Below are 21786 nucleotides of genomic sequence, written 5' to 3'. Positions count from 1 at the left end.
GAAATACTTGAACCACTTGCATAAATGTGCTCAGTTACTTTCCACCACTCCGCTTCATAGGACGTAACGGGTACTTTTCCTAACACCTGAAAACAAACTGTGCCCGTTTTCAATTGGACGGTCGTATCAGGCTGGAGCGTACTATGGCGGAGGTCGCAGGCTTTTGCAGGCCGAATGCATCGCAGCGTGGCGATGATACGGATTCAATAGTCCCGTACGATCAACAGCAACAACAACAACACAGTGCGAACACCTTTCCGAGTAACGAGCAGCAGTAGCGGGAGTTACATGTCGTGTCAGGAGTGCGGTTCGAGCGCTCCGCGCGGCACCGTCCACCTCCGCGGAGTGGACTGTCCCGCACGCGTGTGGCCCAATCAACGCGCTTGGTTTTGGTGCCAGCCCCGCTGACAGGAAGCTCGCTGCCGTCCGCACGGTCTGCACCTTGACTCGGACCGAAGCGCGCCGCGGCTCTGAGGTGCGGGTCAGGACTCCCGTCTGTCTTCCGTCCCGTTTCGTCGCCGCCGTGTCGCCTGCCCAGTGCTGCATTTCGCGATGGCGCAGGAGAATCTGTCCGTGGTGCTGTACTCTCAGGGAGACCTCAGGCTGGTAGGAGACCCACCACAAACCTTGCCCCATTTGCCTGCTACGAGCTCTGTCAGTTAAACTGACTCTCACCTTTTTGCATTGTCCATTTCGCACAGGAAAAGCGCCCCGTCCCGGAGCCAGGACCTAATGGTACATACATACATACATACATACATATATACATATATATATCTGTGTATGAGGTGCAATTTACAGGTTATAGGCCACTTTATCAAGCATTTCATGTTTATATAAATATATATATATATATATATATATATAAAGATATGGAGCTGCACTCCCATTCATTTTCCCACATGAATATATTTTAAACTGATGGAAAACTATCCTTCGATTTTATGGCTTTTATAGCCATTTTTTTATATATATGTGCAAGTCAATTTACAATGCACTGGTGTAAAAAAAAAAAAAAAAGTAAGTTTCCTTTCCAGCTGGTCAGTAGTCAGCCTAAAATTGCATTGCCATTTTGTTTCACTTCATTCATTCACATTTGGATTGCTGATCAAACCAGCGATGTTGTAAATTACTCAGAGGTCTGGAATCAGGCTCTTCTGTAGTGTCCTTTGTCGGCGCATTCGTTGATTTGGGAAGAGAGAGCAGGAGACGAGTCATTTCTCAGTTTAACAGTTTATTAAAAACCAGAGAATGAAATTCAACATGTACATGGACCTTTTTCTATTCAGACAACCACAGTCTGCAAGCAGTTCGCTGTAGTCAGTCCTTGGCTGGTGGATAAGGTTGGTCCCTCCTTTCTGCCACAGGCTTCCACCAGTCACGACAGACAGCGCCCTAAACAGGAAGAAACCCTGCACTCCCTCACGTGTAGCCCGTTCTGAATGTTTTATTTTTGTCTTATCCATCTGACACGACCCAGTATGGGTGTAGTGCAAAATATTGTTTTACATGATCCGATTACGCTTTTATGTTTGTGGCATGGTGTCCATCTACTGTCCTCCTCAAGACATCGCCAGAATACGGAATGGCCTGTTTTCATAAGCCAGTGCCTTTCTACGTACATACGATAAACTCTGTGTGCAAACAGCATATATCTTTGGCGTGCTCTTTATATTCGCATGATTAATAAAAACAGCTAGATCTAACACCTTCCGTGACAACAAAATGTGTATCAGTCAGTACCACCGCGTCCTTGTCTTATATCCTGTCATGTCCTGCACCCAGAGGTCTTGCTCCAGATGCACTCTGTTGGAATCTGTGGATCTGATGTTCACTACTGGCAGCACGGCCGAATCGGGGACTTTGTGGTCACAAAACCGATGGTGTTGGGGCACGAGGCGTCAGGGCGGGTGGTGAAGATCGGGTCGGCAGTCAAGCACCTTAAAGCAGGTCAGCGGGCGAGCAGGTGGTTGGTTATGTGCGTGTCTCAGGGCTGTGAGATAACAATGGCAGTGTCTCATGCAATGGGCAAATATCAGAAATTCTAAAAGGTTATATTACTCAACTTGCAAATCATACCTCCCGGGATATGTTTTCTTATAGTGACGTAAATATAAATATATGCATTCTGTTACAAAGGTACCAGGACAAACTTGTCAAGTGCCGTCAACCCGACTTGTATTTTTTAGGGGACAGGGTGGCCATTGAGCCTGGTGTGCCCCGCGAGACGGACGAGTTCTTCAAAAACGGACGATATAACCTGTCTCCCACCATCTTCTTCTGTGCCACACCCCCCGACGATGGAAACCTGTGCAGATACTACACGCACAGTGCCAACTTCTGTTACAAGTAACAGTTTTTTTTCAGGATTACGTGACTTTGCACCAGATATTACCTAACAACCGCCTGATCTCTGGCTGCCAGCTGACTCTCTTGCCCAACCTCTGCATACATCCTTTTCTGTCTTTCTCCTTCTGTACTCTCACGCTGTCCTTTTTTCAAGGTTGCCTGATAACGTGACATTTGAGGAGGGAGCGCTGATCGAACCTCTGTCGGTGGGGATCCATGCCTGTCGCAGAGCCGGCGTCACGCTCGGCAGTACCGTGTTCATCTGTGGTGCAGGTAAAACTGAGCCAAAACTCTCGAACTCGCACGATAAACCGAGTCACCGGCTGTTGTGGGAATGCTCCTTCAGCGAGATACCACAGAGTGCATTTCAGGGCGTGCTGCGCACTAATATAAGAGAGGCGATTTTCCAGTATTTGAGTAACATGTCTGTGCAAGTAATGGAATCTGATTCGACATTCAGTGGGTACAGTTGCAAAATCGAGAATCATACTGACTCAAAACTCAAGTGAGGCAAAAACCAGTGAAGCTTAACACAGCTACTAAGAGACTTAATATTTAACAAAGCCATTGTGTTGAAAACAAACTAATGAACATTAAGACACCTGTGTTAAGCAATACCAGGTGAAAAAGTTCTTTCCTATAGAGGCGAAGTCATACAGCACAGTTTGGCAGTATGGCATTGACTCTTGTTTTTTTCCCCGTAAGTGAACATTAAAATTTACAGTTCAAAACTTGTTTATAATAACGCTTGCACACTACTGTTGCATGTCTTGAAGTGTTACGTCATCAGACGTTTCATGCAGTGACTACAGTCCGCATCTTGTTTATTTCCAGGACCTATTGGATTGGTCTGTTTGCTTGTGGCCAAGGCAATGGGGGCCTCAAAGGTCGTCATCACCGGTAACACGCAGTTTGTAAACACTCATCTCAGCTGACATTACACAACGTACAGATTCTGGTAGAACTTTTTTTTTTTCCCCCCTCCCAGATCTGTTTCCAGAGCGTCTGACAGTGGCCAAAGAGCTGGGTGCAGACTTCCAGCTGACAGTGAAGAGAGGCGATGGACCCCAGCAGCTCGCCAAGAGTGTAGAGGACCTTCTTGGAACTCAGCCTCACATCACTATTGAATGCACTGGTGTTGAGAGCAGCATCCAGACTGCCATCTATGTATGGGACTTTAACTTCTGATAATGAATGTACATTTTGAATGCAGGACTTTTACTCGTTATTTAATATGTTTAGAGTGTTGTATTTCTACTTTTACTGAAGTAAAGAATCTGAATACTTTCTCCGCCGCCGCCTATTATTACTATAACTGGTCCACTTTGAATCATAAATGCCAAAGAGTTTCAGTATCTGCAGACTTATGAAATAATCCATGTTACAACTGATTTTTTTTTTTTTTGCCCCGTCAGGCAACAGGTTCAGGAGGTGTGGTGGTTCTGGTGGGTCTCGGCTCAGAGATGGTCACTGTTCCTCTGATCAACGCTGCTGTGAGAGAAGTGGACATCAGGGGAGTCTTCCGCTACTGCAACACGTAAGAAATGATCCATTATTTTCACTTCTTGTTCTATACGCGGTTTGTTTAAAGCAAATCTAGAGGCAGTTCCTCTTGTGAGTTAACTTACCGGCAGTAATATTTAGAACGATTATGTCACTGGCTGAAGCTCAACTCATAGAGTGGTTAATTGGGTATCACAGAGAATAAACTCTTGAGTTTAACATTTGTCCTGCTGTGTTGCAGCTGGCCGATGGCCATAGCAATGCTGGCGTCAGGTAAAGTGAATGTGAAGCCTCTCGTGACCCACCGTTACCCCCTGGAGCAGGCAGTCCAGGCCTTTGAGACCACGCGTCAGGGTCTTGGGATAAAGGTCATGTTAAAGTGTGACCAGAACGACCAGAACCCCTGATGTGACCCGCCGCAGTGAAACAACACAGACTGAGTGAGAGCGACTTAGCGTGACAGGCAGAAATCCACAAACTGGACATTGACCCTGAGAAAAACAACAGAGCTAGTTTAAAGAGACACACACTATCAACAGCACTGACTGCTGTACCGCCTGCAGGTCAGACATGTGATTAGCATCCAATGGTACGTGTAATTAATTTATGATGCTCAACTTTGTTATACTGAATAACCAACATTTTAATTGCTTTATGATTGTATATGATTTGTAATTTTCTTACATTTGGAATTTAGGATAATTTTAAACAGTGCCACATATTAAATAAACTCTTTAAATCATAAAATAAAAATTACAAAGTGCGTTGCATTTCTTTAATAATGTTTCTTCATTTACAGAGCCTGCATTTCATAGTTTTAGGCATTAGGTGGAACCAGAGGCTCAAATTGGAACCATTAGTAGGCAATTGTACCAATTCCATGTATAGCACTAATATACTGTATGCACATTAATTAGTTGTCATGCTATACTGTTTTTATAGTTAGTATAATAGAAATCGATGTACTTTGCAGCGCAGGAAACAAGGAGGCAAGTCATGCTCAGATTCACGTCAATCAAGCTGCCACTTTAGAAGGCCATTGTCAATTTAAATTTATTTAAAAAAAATGGTGACTTTGGAACAGCACTGCCAGTGAAACTTCACAAGAATAAAGCTAGTGCTTTTCCAAAGATTTTAACACTGCTTTTACTTCCCAAGATCTTTCTCTTGCCGTGTCACCCTGTTTTCTTCAGTTGTGAGCAGCTCCACTGTTACCTCTGTGCACTGTATCGTGGGACAATAGAGTACCTCAACAGTAAACTCAAAAATTAGGTAGATTTCCTCTGCATACTGAGTTCTTTGAGTACAGGCGCACTTGATGTTCATGTTATTTACGCTGTGCTTTTCCTGCTGTGACGGGTCAAAGTGTCTGCCGTGAAAGGGTTTATTCCATAATACACAGTAGCAGTGTGCAATATGTACAGTATAATAATTGCAATGATATACTGTGATGCAGCTATTATAGAAAAAATATCTCCCTGAAGCAGGATATGCACAGGGAGATATCAATCTATCAAGTACGACTTTGGAGCACCACTGCCCCTTAAACCGCCTAGAATCGGTACTTGGTGTGAAACTGAGACACAAATAGTAACTCCTATAATGAAATAGCCTGATAATCAGACTGAATTCTGAATTTTACTGAAAGTAAAAGTCTTACTAAGAGAAATGTCCAAAAGTTTGACATGAGATTTCAGTTTCAACATGCTAAATCAAAATTATGAGATGGTAATTTACTCTCATAAGTTTGACTTAAGTACTGAGAGTCAAAAGTGTAACTTATTAAAGTTATGAGACAGCAGGTCAAAATTTTGACGATTCTCATAATTGTGATTTACCATGAGTGCTTTTATTTTTGTCACGTATAACTTTTCATATATTTTTATTCTTTCCTGGTGGCAGTGGGCTTCCACAGACAACAGGCCAGCTGTGAAAGTAAGAGAGAAAACCTCCGGTAGGTGCAGACGCCACGCTTTTGTACGACAATACAAACATTTCTTTCGATACACATTGTAGATTGATCCAGCCCAACAACACCAGCCAGGTTTAGCTCAAATTTTATTACCTTGCCACAATGAAATGACACTACTTTACAAGGCATGCACACAGATAATATTCCTATGGTTAAAATTGACTACAATGCATCGTGAAACCACTACACGGTGGTAAGGCTTTTTTTCTGTCACAGTGTGTGATTCACAGTTCTCTCTTAGCCTCTCAAGACTGAGAGCCAACGTACAGGTGGGAAGATGTTTGCAGTGACTAAACCTGTGTGTTTTGTTTTTTGTTTTGTTTTTTAACATGAGCACAATACTAGACAAGTTTCTCTTTATGTACAGACATTCTAATACTTCTTATGGCAATGGGACAGCTCACACAACACAGTTATATCCACAATCCACTCATAGTTTTCATGAGTTTCAGTCAGGGACACTAAAGATGAACATACAGTAGAATAGCACGCAAAAGAAACTTCATTTTTCATACTTGTGACTTTGATATCAAAAGCATAATTAATGCATGTTAATAGTTTTATTCAGCTGCTTGTTATTTAAATGTTCGGAGTGTTTGTACATGAGATTTAGAAAAGACTTATCTTGCCATTCAGAGGTTGAACTTGTGTATTGCCGTAAAATGAAGTAAATCAAAAGGATATGGCGTTTCTCCCATAAACCCCTGCTGCAAGAATTGGTTTGATTCACATGTACATCATATCAACTTACCAACATTTCAAACACTAAAGTAATTCCCCTTTTCACTGGCAGCTACTATGATCCGGCATTTAATGGTCTTTGCCATCATCAAGGTCTGCTCTCAATTCAACAGCAAGATTCAATAAATATTTACAATGCAGCTGTGGCCCTTCCGTCCCCACTGCCTTCAGTCACAATATTAGCAAAATATGTATTTACATGACAAATAAATAAACAGAAGAAAATGAAAGTATAGTAGAAGTATCCTATTGCGTTACATGTATATAAAAAAAATTAATTGTGATGTAGTCACTGGATAAGTCCATCCACACAATCACAGACACAGAAAAGCACAGACAGGACAAATAAATAAACAGTATCCACACGCACACACGCTGTCTCTTCAACTGGAAAGATGGAAAAAGCATCTCATGTCAATAAAATGGCCGTTGCATGTTAAGCACAGACAAGGGAAAGATGATGAGGAATTGAAGTCATCAGCTCAAAGGAAAAAAAACAAACAAACAAAACAAATGAATTGACAGGGAGAGGCCGTCCTTCCTCCCGGTCACTGGTCAGATTGGTTTGCCCTGTGAGATGACCAATCACTGCCGACAGCCTGTCCTGGGGAACGGTCCTTGGTCATCTTTCATATGTACATAGGTGTCTCCTGGCCTGTGAGAAGTCTGAACATGGCTGCCGGCATGGTCTTCATGTGAATCTAGCATTGAGAGGAATAAACAGCCCAATCTCAAACTTTTATTCCGCTTAAAACAGAAACTTGGATTGTGCGTGTCAGTGCTTGTATTCAACTTTCACAGACCAGAAATAAAGATTTTGAAATCCAAAGCAGGAGTTTCAGCAATTCCTACACCTTTAATGCTTTCAAAATTGAACTTTAAACCATAAAACGTCATTTATATTGTGTCTAAAAACATTCAATATCACTATATAGTGATATTAATATAGTCTGCTATATAGTGTGTTTTAAGTTTGTGGTGTTGTTTGAATGTCTAGTTAGAATTTTTATACCCTATATGGCAGTGGTGTAAAATCAACGGACACTAACCAAGATAACTGGGTTATTTCTGTAAACTGAACTTCATGTGTGAAATCAGGGGAATGCCCCTTTATCTAAACATTCAACCTGTGTACACTCTTTTTCTATGCTGTGATCATTATAAAATGGCAGTGATAGTAAAAATCCCAGATAGTACGTGTTGAGAGTGCGGGTGTGCGTATGTGTGTGTTTGTGTGCGTCAGTTTAACCTCGCCAACAGAGTTCGAGAGGGCCTGGACGATCTTCTCGTGTGCTGTGGCCACCACGCTCTGCCCATTGATCTCAATGATCCTGTGACCCACACGGACCCCACCTCGCTCAGCGATACCTCCTCGCATCAGACTGCATATCTGACGGGTAAAACACACGCACGCGCTCAAAAGTCCTCACGTTATAGGCATTTTTCAAAAATACAGTCGCATGCAAAATTAATGCCACTGGAAGGGTAAAATAACTGCAGCAGTATTGGCTATAAAGCTAGGAGAGATAGTTTACACTTCAAAAGTTCAATAAAAAAACTAATGGCACATTAAATCCTTGCTAAAGATAAAGGGATTTTTTTTTTTTTTTTAGCAGGGATTGTAATAGGTTCATAAATATCGTCCGAGTCAAAACAGCAATTTATCACAGCACTGACACAGTGTTTCTCCAGTGTATCCAATACAGAGGAAATAAAATAATGAGCATATTAATCTGAACTGAGACAGGAATGTGAAACATACACGTGCTGTGTGGTACCACAATAAACAACAAAGTTAACAGTCTCCCCATGGGAAAAACACGACAAGGCATTCAATTTTAATGTTTTGTTTTTTTTTTTTTTTTTAAATGCCATCTTTTGTTAATTGTACTAATATCAAATTAACCCATCTACATGCCCATGGTGGTCAGAAAGATGTCAGATTAAAACTCACAATGCCGTTCTGGACACTGAAGCCCAGCTGATATTTAAGATCTGGTCTCTTAATGAGGACAGTGGTAACCGGAGGGCAGCTGACGATGTTCATTTTCACCTGGACCTGGTTCTTTAAGCCCTTTGACACAGAGAGAAACACACAAACATAAAAAGCTTGTTCATTATGACATAGTTTTTAAAAATTTAACAGCATTATCCATCTTAAATTATAATGTATTTCATAGCTTCAGCTGCCTCTTCCAGCAACACTCCTGTGTACTTCTTCAGTGTCTCTGTACCTTAATGATTCCCTGACAGGTGGCGAGTGGCAGCCCCACGAGGCTGGTGTTGTTGATGGACATGATCTGGTCTCCGATGCTGAGCTTGCCAGAGCGAGCCGCTGGCCCGCCGTTCATCATGTTGGCTAAGATAACCGTGGGCAGAATGGAGCCCCAGCCGGACTCTACGATCACCACACCCAGGATCTCCCCTTTACTCTTTTCAAGCTGCAGCTGTGGAGCGGGCGAGTGTGGGAGGAGGAGCAAACAGTTTGTTGGTCATTTTAGGTTTCATCATGTACAGAAACTGACTCCACATCATCATAAGCATGACTGGAACACGCTGATAACTGACTGATTTGAAACTGGTTAAGTGCAAAGACATACGCATTTCAACACTTTTTTCCCCCCTTGTTCTGATGAAGGACACAACAGTGTCGAAAACAGTAGTCTGTTTGCATCAGTGTGCTTCAGTTTCTTTTCCCTTAGGTATTCGCTGTGCTGAGAGGGTCCTTGTTAAGAGAATGCATAGAGAACTCGTTTTCACTTAGAACAACATGCTTCTTTTTGAAACCACATTTTTCTTTTTCTAGCTCTGGATCACAGCAGAAATCTGTTGTATAACAGCAGCCCTGACGCTCAGCGAGTAGGACTGGAAGATATCACGATATATACAGTAACATGAGAAGAGCCAAAATGGTAACACTTCAGGTACCCCTATTTAGCATTTATAAGTAGTATATAAACTTTAATAAATGTTTATAACACACTATAATGTAGTTATAAGCTGATATAAGGACATTTTTAATTGTTTATTAATGCACATTATTTGTCAACAATGAACATTTCATGGTTTCTAATTCTCTTAACACCCCCAGTAAAACTTTCAGGGCACAGTGTTGTGGTAAGGAGGAAATTCTACAGCCAGAAAAAAAAAAAAAAAAAGTTAGATTTTACTGTACCATCTTAATCTGTCTAATTAGTAATTTATACTTGTGTGTTTCTCTAATGGGCTTGCAACATGAGTTTGATTTTTGACACACGTGAAGTCTCACAGTGTTTGTTTCGTTTTTTTCCTGCACTGACACAAACCAAAAAACACATGCTGAGAATCTGCTGTCTGTAAGTTGCAAGGAATTTATGCGTGTACTGCATACTTAATATAGACCAACCTCTTTGCAGTTTTCAGAGTTGGAGAAGTGAATGAGATCGTCATTGTACATCTCCTGGGTGTTGATGATGTCGCTGTACTCCTTCTGGCTCAGGTCCTCGGGGTTAATGCCGTTGGCTCTCAGAAACTCCTGGTAAGCTACACTGAATGCCTGGCCAATGGACTGAGCGATAAGCTGGGCCTGTAGACAGAAAAAGCAGGAATCATGGCACAGACATATTTGTGATCTTGGTCTCTTAGATCCACAGAGGCTAATGTTCACTGAGCTGCATATAAATTACAGATAACACAGTGGGGGGGGGTGTTATCTGGTGGCATCAAACAAGAGTTACATTGAGTTTTCAAAGAATATGTTAAGGCATAATATAAATCAATTTTCATTGTCATAAACTATTTGCTCCCTTTGAGAGAGGCGAGCAGAAAAGAAAAGACACAGGAACACTTTCCTGCTCTGGTTTCAATCGAAAGGATTACTGAAGGCAATGAGCAGAAAAACTCAATCTACACAAAGCTGACTGTCTGTACTACAGTGATGGTGGTGATTTACAGTTTCAGCTTATCAAGTGTCAGCTTCAAGATACAAAGATATTCCAACACTAAAGCAGTTTTTCCCAATGAGGAGTACTCGTACTCCTGTGGATACATATAGTGGAGTAGCTCAGTTAATCAAAAAAACAGTAAAGAAAACAGAGATTGTTATTTCAGTAAGAAACCATTCATCCACATATGTATTTAGGGGATAAAATAAATAAACATAAAATAGAATTAAAAATCAGCGTGAGGATGATCTTCAGTACATCTATTGTCAGAATAATCAATAAACTACCAGCTACAACACAATGTCTACAAAGGACGTGCCTTCAACCATCCTCAACCAAGTAGTTATGCTATGCACACTTGACAAGACCTACTGAAAAAAATACTAAATATAAATGACCAAATATAAACAGACACTTCCTTGATCACTGTCTTGTTTGAAAAAAATACTGTAACAATATCCAATTTTTTATAAGTACCAGTGTTAAAAAACATCCACTTTAAAATAATCTCAAATTTAAGTGAAATTAGTAAAATGTAACATGTAAAAATGAAAACCTGAAGTCCTGACGATGTATTATGTGAGATGTAATATGGATCAAGAGAGTAAAAACGGCACCTCATTTTGCAAGCCATATTTTCCCTATTTTCCTACATAATTGAATTCTATACTTGCATATAAATCTTCTGCAGAATTACATTAATGCCCCAAACTCTCAAAATCAATACACTGTGAATTAGTTTTGTGGAACAATAAAAAAGTCAGACAGGCAGACACTGCATACAGCCAGTGGAGCTACAATAACAGAAACTGTTTATAAGTTGATGGATGAGCGGCTGAATGGTTCTATTATAACTCTGGTCAGACTTTAAAACCTGGCAGCAAAAATTTAGACGAAGAGAGGACAGATTGGAGTCCAGCCTTTATACTGACTGGCACAGACGTGGAGTTGCTGGCTCCTCTGTGCAACATTATTCATGTTGCCAAGTCTTGCTGAATCTGCTTCAACAAGACAAGCTGCAGCTCTGTGGTAAGAAAATTGATTTAAAAAAATCAAAAATGCCCAGCCAATTTACATCATTTCACACCAGTGGGTTGCTCTAATTGGTTGTTAAAGTTCACACAACATTTTTTAGATTTTACGAATATTAGTAGCAACATTTTTAATGATGTGGAGCAAACAAAAAAAACAAAACTAAATTATGGATAAAAAAATAAAATGATGTCTTAGAGCTAAATGGAGGAAAAACATTAATACCGGTGATAACTGGGTAGCTGAGATAATATCCGACAATCAAGTAACACTTGAAAAGCAGAAACATAAGAGGATCCATCTATCAAATGAGTTCTCTTACATAACAACAGAAAAATAACGTGACTTCCTTTAGTAACCCTCATCTGTGTAACTTTGAAAAGATTGAAAATCAATACTTTCTCTCATAAACACCTAAACAGACACAGCAGATTTGTGAACTTGAAAACAGATGACACTTACATCCTCAGACTCAAAGACGTGGCATATCATCTTGTACTGCTTCTTTGCCTCTGGTGCCCCGGGCGTAGTTTCAATACAGTCCTGTGAGGCTGTGCGTGGCATCCGGCGTCTTGCCATCAGGACCACAATGTTCCCAATATCAGCGATGTAGGATATAGTACGAAGTGCATTGTCCATCATTGTTTCCTGTTGGCATATCAATCACAATCACATACTTCAAAGGAAAAAAATCGACGTTAAAACATCAACGCAATTAGTTTTCATAATACTCTTCATCTAAATATAGTTTTAGGATGTGAATTTAAAAGCGAAACAGTCATCTAGATATAAAGCTGCTCTGTAGGTGTATAACAGCAGCTATGTTCATTTTACTGGGGTAGGAAGAAATATTTGATTCACAGCAATCAAATAAAACTCAATTGGACCTAATATGAAACAAAAAAATATATGTGAACACAGACATTTAATAAATCAGTGTCTCTGAAATCTCAAAATAGTGTAAATCCTACTTAACAGTACATTTTCCCTTTATTACATAAACAAGGAGAATTCAAATTAAATCCAAATCATCCAAAAAAAATGTTTTTGCTTTGCTTTTTTCAATTTTGAAAATTTGGTTTGTTGTTGGCATGCACAAGAAACTCAATAAAGAAAACCACTAAACTATAAAAAGTAAACTACAACTGGATCATGACATCGATAGTAAAACTGTGTGTGTTACAAGTGTGTACTGGTGACTCCATGCTGGAGCCAGTAAATGGAGAAATTACTGCATCACAATTGTACATTTTAACTAACAAAATGATTGTGATGTGTTAATGCATATTGCCACATAGCTTTTTATTTGTATTGATCTGGTACTAACATTAACTGTGGGGAATATTTTGCAACTGTTAGTGGTTTTTATCCTGGTTCAGCCAACAGCCTGTTTTGTGTAATATTTGAGAATTTAAAGTACCTGTGTGCAGCACATTTGTTGCCTTTCTTTGTCAAAGCTGCATGATTGTTTTAGGGCAGAGACTGAAATGAAAGAACTGTTGATAGAAATCATACAGGCCTAGTTGTGACTGAATTAAAAACTTCTGCATAATCTGAGTATGGCCCAATAATGCCCAGTGAATTAGATTGAGTACCTGCTCATCTGGAAATAATAAACAGGTGCACAAAAAAACTCAGAAGACGTTTGGATATCAGTGTGTTTGTCTTGATGGAACAAGTGATTTGAATGGCGTAGTCATGTTTTTTCACTCAGCCTAATAACTGCCTCGTGTCATAATGTAGATTTTATGAGGTGTTTTTTCTGAATGCAACTAGGAAACCGCAAATTAAAGAAGATATGGATTTTGAGGGCGAATCTGTGGGTTTGCTGAGAGGAACTTTGAGTTGTTCATATTTTATGATAAAATAATACATTTGACATTACCCTAATGAGTGCTGTCGTTCCATTCCACCTTTGGACTGGTTCTTATTATGAATCAATGTCAGAAACCCCCATGCAAGCTGCATCGACCTTTTTTTAGCATCAGCATCTCTCTCTCTCTCAAGAGTGTCAAGACAAGTGGCAACCAGATGGAAAAGGGAGGAAGATAGACACTGCATTGCAGCACGTTAGTTTCTGCCAGCCGACTGCCCCACACACACACACACACACACACACACACACACACACAATCTGACACTCTGCTCAGACGACCAGACAGCAGCTATGAGTGAAATACTGCAAATGACTCATCTATCACATGTACATTTAACTGTTAGTGTGAGCACAAAGCTCTATTCATCATCTCATGAGCTGCAAAGCTCTCGGAAGCGTCTGGGCTCCTATCAAAGACCCCACCTCCTATGAGGACTCGTACTGCTGCTTCACAAAGCTGCTTGCTGTAAAGCTAGAAGGCAAGAAAACTTTGACAAAGCTTTGCGAGAGTGGAAAAAAATCTGACAGGCAAATGTGATTTTTCCTTAATAAAGACCTTCAGAAAGTCAAACATCAATCTGAATTTTGACTTTTTGGCCGGGTATGGCTCTAAAATAATTGAAAAAACAACTAAATAGTCCATATTGTAACTCTCACGGCATTTTAACAAATTACTAATTGAGTAGAGGTGTGGTCATTATTTGAATATTCATAACAAGGTTCATCTATGAAGAAACATACTAAAACAAGGAGGGCTCTCTGAGTCGCCCTCCATGCACAGATGTCTGTGCAACATTTTTTGGCTTCGCACAGTCCATTCTTATCCTCGGTTAAAGGGAATTCTGACGGTGACGTCATGAGATTAAAAAAACAAACAAACAAAAAACAATCAGTGCTGGGGTTTCATAAGAACCAGTTTGTGTCAGCAGTTAAGCTGCTTTTGTGACAGCTATGACACAACAACACTCCCCTGTTGTGTAGCCTTATATAGCTCAGTGGGTGACTGAGGTAGAAAAAGCTTGGGAGGAAAGGCACTTTGGACAGAAACATATAGTGTGTGTGCTCGCTGGTACTCACCTGTGAGTCTGCGTTGAGGACTTTGATCCTCTGGGTGGAGATGAACAGATCAACCTCAGTGAGGGTTTGAGCATCTCCGTCTGGACTCTGAAGGAACATACAAACAGGAGTTGGTCAGATCAACTCCTTCGACTTTGATTATTCAAGATCTTTGTACTAAACTTGACTGTTCATGGTAAACAGTTATTCACAACTGCCTGGATGGTGTCTGTGTTAAATGTCGGAAAGTCTTAGTTTAGACATCCAAATGCATGCATGTATAGTTTAGGGTCCAGCGAGGGAAATGCTTGTTAGACGGACAGGTTGTTAGGTCTAAAGGTGAGTTGGAAAAGGCAGAAAAGGAAAGCATTTGGCAGTGGTGTTAGTTTACATTAACTGTCCTGGTAAAAGGATTGCACGCTGGCACGGAAACAAGAAACAGCTTAACACTAAACCCATAGCAGCTGGCTGTTACACCCGTGACAGCAACGCGGCTACACCACAGAACAAGCCTGTGCACAGTTCCCTCTCATCACTGTGTGCTGCAGACGAATAAAATTATATTTTATTTGCTTTAAGAAAAATTGCCAGATGCATTTAAAAAAGGGCAATAGTACTAAAATGATTAATACAACACATACAGTACAGATATAATAAAATATTTAATGTAATAAATAGTGAACCATTTATTTGAGACTGTGGCTTATAACATTCATTAGTCCTTCTTTTTTTATCCCTACCAAGGTTCTGAAAATGCACAGAAACTAAGGGAAGATCTGAAAAAGATGTGATTAGGTGTCGTAATTCACCTCTGGGGTGTAAACGCTCTCATTTTTATTTCAGAAGAACAACTTTCCAGAGATGCCTTCAGCTTGAGGACAGGTATGAACTTGTAGTTTTGAACCAATGCTTAGCATACAGTATGTGCACAGCTAGCTAAACACTGGTGAGCATTTATGATTGCAGTCATACCCCCAGAATTCAAAATCCAACCTGTCTTGTGGGTATATGCGTAACAGTCTACAGAGGTTATCATTACAGGAGTAATAAGAATTAGCTTTTTCAGACGACCTCTGCCTGTATGAATGATACAGGCAGAGGTCCATCAGATGATAAGTCTAGAAAGAAGCGATTCTGAAGGCAAATACTAAGACCCGATGTTTACCATTGACATGTTTGATCAAAGCTAAACTGTGACGTCAAGTTATACAATGAAATAACAGAAATATACAACAAAACAACAAAGTGAGATCAGAAATTTAAGGCACCTGACAAATAAACATTTCTTTAAACAGTGCTGAATTGTTATATGATTTTTCTTTTAAGCTCCCCTTAGTTATTAGTAACATTAAGCCTAAAATGCATTAAGTCATAGCAGAGGTTGGTCACAGATGATCCTTCTCTCCGCTGTATGCCAGGATCACCAGAGTGAAAAGAAGCAAGATATGAATGCGAATTAGAGTGTTAGCTGATGTAAATTATGTTAATCACACAAAATTAGGCATGAAGGAATTACGATCTCCCAAATACATAATTTAACTTACTTAAGGGTATCAGCGATGTAAGTACAAAGTATGAAAAAGTATTTGAAAATAGTTTTTGCAAACACGAATTAGAGTTAAGTGATGTTTCTTGCAGTTCTCTTAGCTAAAATGAAGTTGTATGTCTTTAGCCCTGAGTTAAATGTTATAATATTCAATATATTGTGGTTTTTGGTTAGCAAATCCTAAACTAGACAAAGTATTGCCATTTCTGTTATTATTTCCAGTTATCTTGGTATATTCATAATGTGTAGACCTTTCTACTGGCTCAAAGACCTCCATTGCAAAACCAATAAATCCTCCAAAGCTTCTGATTTTTCAGAAGAAACTTAAATTTACCTAAACTTGTTATTATTGGCACTTGTATCACTTACAGCGAATCAAAAAAATCATTCCTGCACTCAGTTAGAGAGCACAGAAAGCTGGAATCAATTATACATCAGACATAACTGTTGTATTAGAGCTTGGGTAAGTGGTTAATTTTCTACAATAACTAAACGTTTTGTACTTACGTGTCACTACACCCTTAAATATGCATTTATGCTCTCATGAAACAATTACAACAGTTGTTGCATACTTACAACTCTATCATTCAGGTTATGGCACCGGTTAATACACAGTAATATTGGCACTGTATTAGGAGATACCTGAGAAATAATACTGTGATGTGCCTGGTTAAAAACTGCGTAACTTGTTATATAGACTTGTAATCCTTTAGTGTGACCGCAGTTTGGAAAATTCTACCACCTTTAGGCTAATGAAAGACTGTCACTGCCAAAATGCATGGCCCTTCACATAAAAACATCGTTTGCTTAAGTTCTGGAAAAATCTGACAATTTGTTCAACTTAACGAATGAAGTCTCAGAAATGTGCGAGACACAGATGGGCGAGACACAGAGACACAGACAGGCACATATGAAATGAAAAAGAAAAGGTGAGAGTGGAGGGAAAGTGGCTTAAGGGTCTTCCTTTTGCTCTGTTTATTACACACCGCCTTTTTCTTGATTTTGGCAGCCTTCTGTACCCTCTGGCAGGCAGGCAGGCAGGCAGGCAGGCAGGCGTTGGGACGGGACAAGGTCAGCGGATACAGGAGCACAAAAAACAGGGGGAAGAGGAGGAGGAAATAAAGAAGGTAAATAAAAGAAGGTAAGACAGTAAAGCCACAAACCAAACGGCAGGTGTGATATCGCTGCTCTCAGAAATAGAGGGAGTGACAGAGAGACAGAGGAAAAGAGAGAGAGTCGGTGTGTACCGTGCCGTGTTGGTTATCAGATACAAATCAAAACAGCAATTACAGAGGGTAATAATTGCTTTTTTCTCTTTTAAACACAGCAAATCAAAAGCGTGCAGACATGAATTGACATGGTTCCTGCATTCTTGACATCTATATAAAGCTCAATTATGAGGGTCTAGAAGGTTTTTGGATGTTGCTTATTTGTTTTTATGAGATTAACATTTCAAGTATCATTTTTTTTGGTTAGACCATTTACCAAAAGAAAGACAGATGGTAAGGCTCCCAATCCTAAAAGCATTACAGTATGTGTATGGACCCTGCTTCTAACACCTTCCGGGCTCATGTCACAGTCTAAACAACATTACCCGTAAAGATGCAGGGAGGGGATAAAGCCCTCAGCAAGGATTTAAAATGTGCACTTGGAGTTAGTTGTCTGGGCTGCATCAAAAAAAAAAAAAAAAAAACGTACAAGGTCGAGTCACTAAAACAGCTCAGATCAAAATGGAGGCAGTTTTACATGTTTAATGTGTTTGATTAGTTCATTAGGAATTCTGTTATTGGAGGTGACCCTATAGTGGTTGGACATAGATAAGTAATCACCTGGAGTCCTTTTGGAGCGCATTGTAATCTTTCAAAATCAGCCCCTCTGTGTAGGGTTCAAGCTGACCCACTGCCCCCTCTCTCCATCTGCCATCAACCAGAGGAAATTATCTTGACCCTCATTACATTTCCGAGCGTGAGGTTGGATGTTTGCCCGAGCCACTGTGCAGAGCTGCAACTGCTAAGACTAGCGTTGGTGAAAAAGAGCAGCGTAAACAGCCCAAAGGGAAGAGTCTTTTTATTTTTTTCACGTTTTCATTTTGTAAAGTTTCCTCCTCCGTGATAAGCTCTCACCCAAGACCGACATCTGAAGCTCTCAGCAACATCAACTGCTCTGCTGAGGAGGAGCTGAGCAGGGAGGGGATAGACAGCAGGAAAGAGTGAGCGGGGTGGGGGGGGTTGGCAGGGGGTGAAGCTGTATAAATATTACATCAAACAGAGAGTGTCATGCTACAAAGATCTGCATAAATAACCTATACGGCCTTGCTGCAATTTACCTGGCATACCTCTTTCTGCTCAGTTCAGCTCCACAGTGTCTGAGTGCCTTCCTGTGTATATACTACTTGTCTGGATGCAGGTTGCTCTGGAGCAAATATAAATGTATGACTGATCTACACTGTGCGGTTGGTCGGGTTTGTGTCCAGTCGACTGCGTCCATTTCAATGTCACAGATTAAATGTTGTTTGCTGTACAGCTATTAATTTGTCCAGGAGGGACAAATCCAGGAGATAATGGACTTCTAGTTCAATGGATTCGTTCCAAGCACGGGAAAGCACTAAAAGGTGAAAGCTATGGTTTCATTCTGACAAGATTTTTTGTAGGGAAGGCAGCTGTGCATGACATGAGTGAGTGAGGGAGTGAGCAAAGAATCAAACACAGATTGGACAGATGTGATATGATGCCAGTAGACATCCTCAATTTGGTGGAAAGGGGTTTTTGACTGAATCCAGACCCTGGTCCGTCACTTTGCCTGTCCCCCTTTCTCTTTGTTTCAGAGTGGCCTTTAATTAGGTCGTGACCTTTCAAAGTGGAGTTAACACGGATTTGGGGTTGAGTCCTTAACTACAAAATTCCACTTGTTTCAGTCATCAGTAATGGATTACAAGAACGTCATACAGACTTGTATGACTTGTAAGTTGTAGTCTTTCATGCGTTTACAGCTCAATATCAAAACTCAGTACTGTTTGGTTTGGACTGAAAAGTGTCACGTACCAAAAGTTGGCACTGAATGCCTAGTCCTTCTTGTAGCTTTGTTTACCTGCTCTTTAATTAGATATTTACTGACTTAAATTAACAATTTAATAATTTTGCCCGTTTTAGATTTATCCAATATTTCATTCAGGAAATGTGCTTGACAACATGTAATATCTGAAAAGTTTAATGTCTTTGTTTAAATTTTATGTTGTGGAAAAATGGGCTCACTGTATATTCCTCGAATTCATTGTTTTTGTACCAAAATTCTGGTGTTGTATTGGCCTACACAATTGTATCCCCATCATAATCCAACAAAATTGCATGTCTATATAAATACTTGCAGACCATTCGCCATTTCAAGCCCTCTTCAGCCACAATTTGATAAACATTAAGACTCATTTTTGAGCCTGCATGAAGACCACTAGCCCTCGATCCTAAGTAAAAGTGGGACAAATTACACTAAGCATGTAAAAATAATGGCTACGGCTGAGTGGTAGGACTAGTGAAGTACAAGGACAGGGCCTTAATCACCTGAGTCTGTCCCTTAATTAAATTATCACACTACATGTTAATTTACTCAACAGTACACAAACATAAGGAACCAGCAAAATTGAGCTAAAATAAAGACAATGCAACCAATTTTGGAGGCCAAAATGAATTTCTTCACAGTTTACTGAAACTGGTTGCTATTTGCTTTTTCATGCTATACGCATATGTATCCATCTCATCAGTGACAAGTCTCATTACAACATGTAAGTTTCTAAAAGTAGACCACTACACAGGAGGTCATTCAATATTTACAAATACAGCCAAGCTTGTCCTCACATGAGAGGGAGATCCGGGTGGCAACTGTGCACCAAAACATCAGCGCTGCATTAAGTCATCTCGTCATGAAACAATGTTCTTTGATCACACAAGATCACCTGGCCTCTGAGGCCACGACTAAGAAATGCCAACTTTCTGAGAAATGCCAGAAATTATGCAAATTAGATTAGTGACAAATTAGAAAACTACAGCGCTGTTTGAAACACAAACAGAGTCTTCCTTTGATGTTTCAGTATGATGTAATAAATTAATAAAAAGGAGACTGAAAAGACTGTCTCCACATAGACGATCTGCTGACTGTTTCATGCTTGTTTTTCTGCTGTAGAACAAAGTCCTTTTTTTCTTGTTCACGCTCTTTGTTTTTCTCATCTCCACTCCCTCCTCTGACATTCATTCGCTAGGTCTCTTAATCAAGGCTCGCTGCTTGCTGCGCTCCCAGTTCGTTCACTCTCTCTATCTCACTCGTTTTTTTTTAACTACTCAGAAAGCCAACTACATCACTTGATGTCAGTAAACAACAACAAATGTCCAACCCTCATCCTAATATCAATACTTGTGCCACCCATTACCTCCCTATTTTGTGAATGAAGCTGTACAAAAGTGGAAGCAGCTGCGGTATCTGTGTTTGACCAGTCAGCAACACTGAGCCCTGCAGACTCCATCCCGATGGTGCCTGAACCACTGGAAAATATAAAACGTGACTCTTTTTCACCTGAAACTATTGTACAGGAGCTGAATGTAATCTCTGGTTCCTGGGGTCAAAATGCAGGTACAGTTATTAAGTTCCTTGAAAGGTTACTGGTCCCCTGGAAAAGACTGTGCAGTGGAAATGACCTCTTAGTACCTGAGGTTCCTGGGACTTTGTGGTCAAAAAGGGACAAAAGAGCTTCCTTTAGATCTGTATAGCTCAACAACAGCATAACTGAAAAAAAAAAACCATGGCCTGCTGATTAAGGTGAGTTATGTTTGTATGATTCTGAAAAATACAGCACTAACTGTGTGTGTTTACATGTTTAACTCAGTGTGTCTGGATGTGAGTGGGTGTATTTGTGAGTACCTTGACCCTGCTGACAGCCTCCTGGGCCTGCATCATGCGTATGTTCTTGGAGGGGTTCCTCTCAGACAGCAGCTGAGTGGAGCCCAGGTAGTTAGCAGCGAAGATAATCCCATCAATCAGGTCTTCTGGCTCACAGGGTCCTGGAACTGGGCCGGGGAGAGGCAGAGAAGATGGTGAAACACAGGGAAGGACAGAGTGTGGTTATACTGAAAGGGTCGGGTGTGTGGTGGAGCAGGTATTGTAATCACTGCCGTCAACAACATGTTGTGTGGAAAAAAAGAGCCAAACGATGTTGCTCTGGAGAAGGAGAGATGGTGATAACAGGCTGGGTGGGACTGAGCAGTGAGATGGCCACTGGCTGTGAGCTAATGGAGGTGCAGTGCTGGTGGGAGGCTGGGCTGAGATTGATCTGTATCTGTGATATGTAGATGTGGATTCTCAGACACCCACTCAGGGACACAATGTGCTGCCATGATCTGAAGGAGCAGACAGGCAAATATGCTCCTCACACATTATTGGGCCTAGCATCCGCCCAGAAGGAGGGAAAGAGCACTGGAAGAGTTATATCAGGTGTGTGATGTGAAAGCAAAGCAATACTAGGAATCCTTCCATGCAATTACAATAGTTTGATTTCATCACCAAACAGGCGTGCAGACGGATTAACTTACCATCGACGAAGCTGGGGAACGATGCAACCTTCTTTGTTGGCTGGAAGACAAAAACAGGATATGACAGAAAAAATGTTGTGAATAGGTTTAGAGTGAATTAAATGTGTCTCTACAGTCTCTGATAAACAAATTGAAAGCTTTACATTTGACTCTGTTTTTGAAATACTCTTAGGTTAGGAACTGCTGCTTCTCCTACAATACTGTATTCAAACAGC

At 40.5% G+C, this 21786-nt stretch overlaps 2 protein-coding genes across 6 annotated transcripts in view; one reads left to right on the top strand and one right to left on the bottom strand.

Annotated features, from left to right (window-relative positions):
• Positions 1–417: 417 nt before the first annotated feature.
• sord (sorbitol dehydrogenase) lies at positions 418–4936 on the top strand. 2 transcript variants are annotated; one of them, XM_040130447.1, is made up of 9 exons: positions 418–606; positions 702–735; positions 1786–1950; positions 2190–2349; positions 2504–2622; positions 3184–3249; positions 3338–3516; positions 3765–3862; positions 4094–4936. In XM_040130447.1, exons 1-9 carry the CDS (start codon positions 553–555, stop codon positions 4257–4259), a joined length of 1041 nt encoding a protein of 346 aa, XP_039986381.1. In that variant the 5' UTR covers positions 418–552; the 3' UTR covers positions 4260–4936. The 2 variants fall into 2 exon arrangements, with proteins under 2 accessions (XP_039986381.1, XP_039986296.1); XM_040130362.1 differs by having other exon boundaries at positions 3765–3886; positions 4094–4933.
• Positions 4937–5717: 781 nt separating this feature from the next.
• apba2b (amyloid beta (A4) precursor protein-binding, family A, member 2b) overlaps positions 5718–21786 on the bottom strand; it is a 62101-nt gene continuing 46032 nt past the window's right edge. For 3 of the 4 annotated variants that reach the window (XM_040130412.1, XM_040130421.1, XM_040130403.1), the window contains 10 exons: positions 21572–21611; positions 20904–21049; positions 16985–17020; positions 14474–14560; positions 11983–12168; positions 9951–10130; positions 8800–9012; positions 8520–8639; positions 7815–7955; positions 5718–7266 (listed from right to left, as the gene is read on the bottom strand). In XM_040130412.1, coding sequence (XP_039986346.1) covers positions 7195–7266; positions 7815–7955; positions 8520–8639; positions 8800–9012; positions 9951–10130; positions 11983–12168; positions 14474–14560; positions 16985–17020; positions 20904–21049; positions 21572–21611 — 1221 coding nt within the window. In that variant the 3' untranslated portion in view covers positions 5718–7194. The remainder of the gene's footprint in view (positions 7267–7814; positions 7956–8519; positions 8640–8799; positions 9013–9950; positions 10131–11982; positions 12169–14473; positions 14561–16984; positions 17021–20903; positions 21050–21571; positions 21612–21786) is intronic. The other variant, XM_040130429.1, reaches the window with a different exon arrangement.

The sequence above is a fragment of the Xiphias gladius genome, chromosome 1 (genome assembly GCF_016859285.1).
Source record: "Xiphias gladius isolate SHS-SW01 ecotype Sanya breed wild chromosome 1, ASM1685928v1, whole genome shotgun sequence".
NCBI classification, from domain to species: Eukaryota; Metazoa; Chordata; class Actinopteri; order Istiophoriformes; family Xiphiidae; genus Xiphias; species Xiphias gladius.
Note: the sequence above shows the minus strand (reverse complement) of the source record. Positions and strands in the feature narration are given on the sequence as shown.

Excerpts from the sequence above, each read along its gene's own strand:
- sord (XM_040130362.1), top strand. The coding sequence starts at position 553 with ATGGCGCAGGAGAATCTGTCCGTGGTGCTGTACTCTCAGGGAGACCTC. Across the intron at positions 736-1,785 it reads CCCGGAGCCAGGACCTAATG|AGGTCTTGCTCCAGATGCAC; the intron begins GTACATACATAC and ends TCCTGCACCCAG. Across the intron at positions 3,887-4,093 it reads GTCTTCCGCTACTGCAACAC|CTGGCCGATGGCCATAGCAA; the intron begins GTAAGAAATGAT and ends GCTGTGTTGCAG.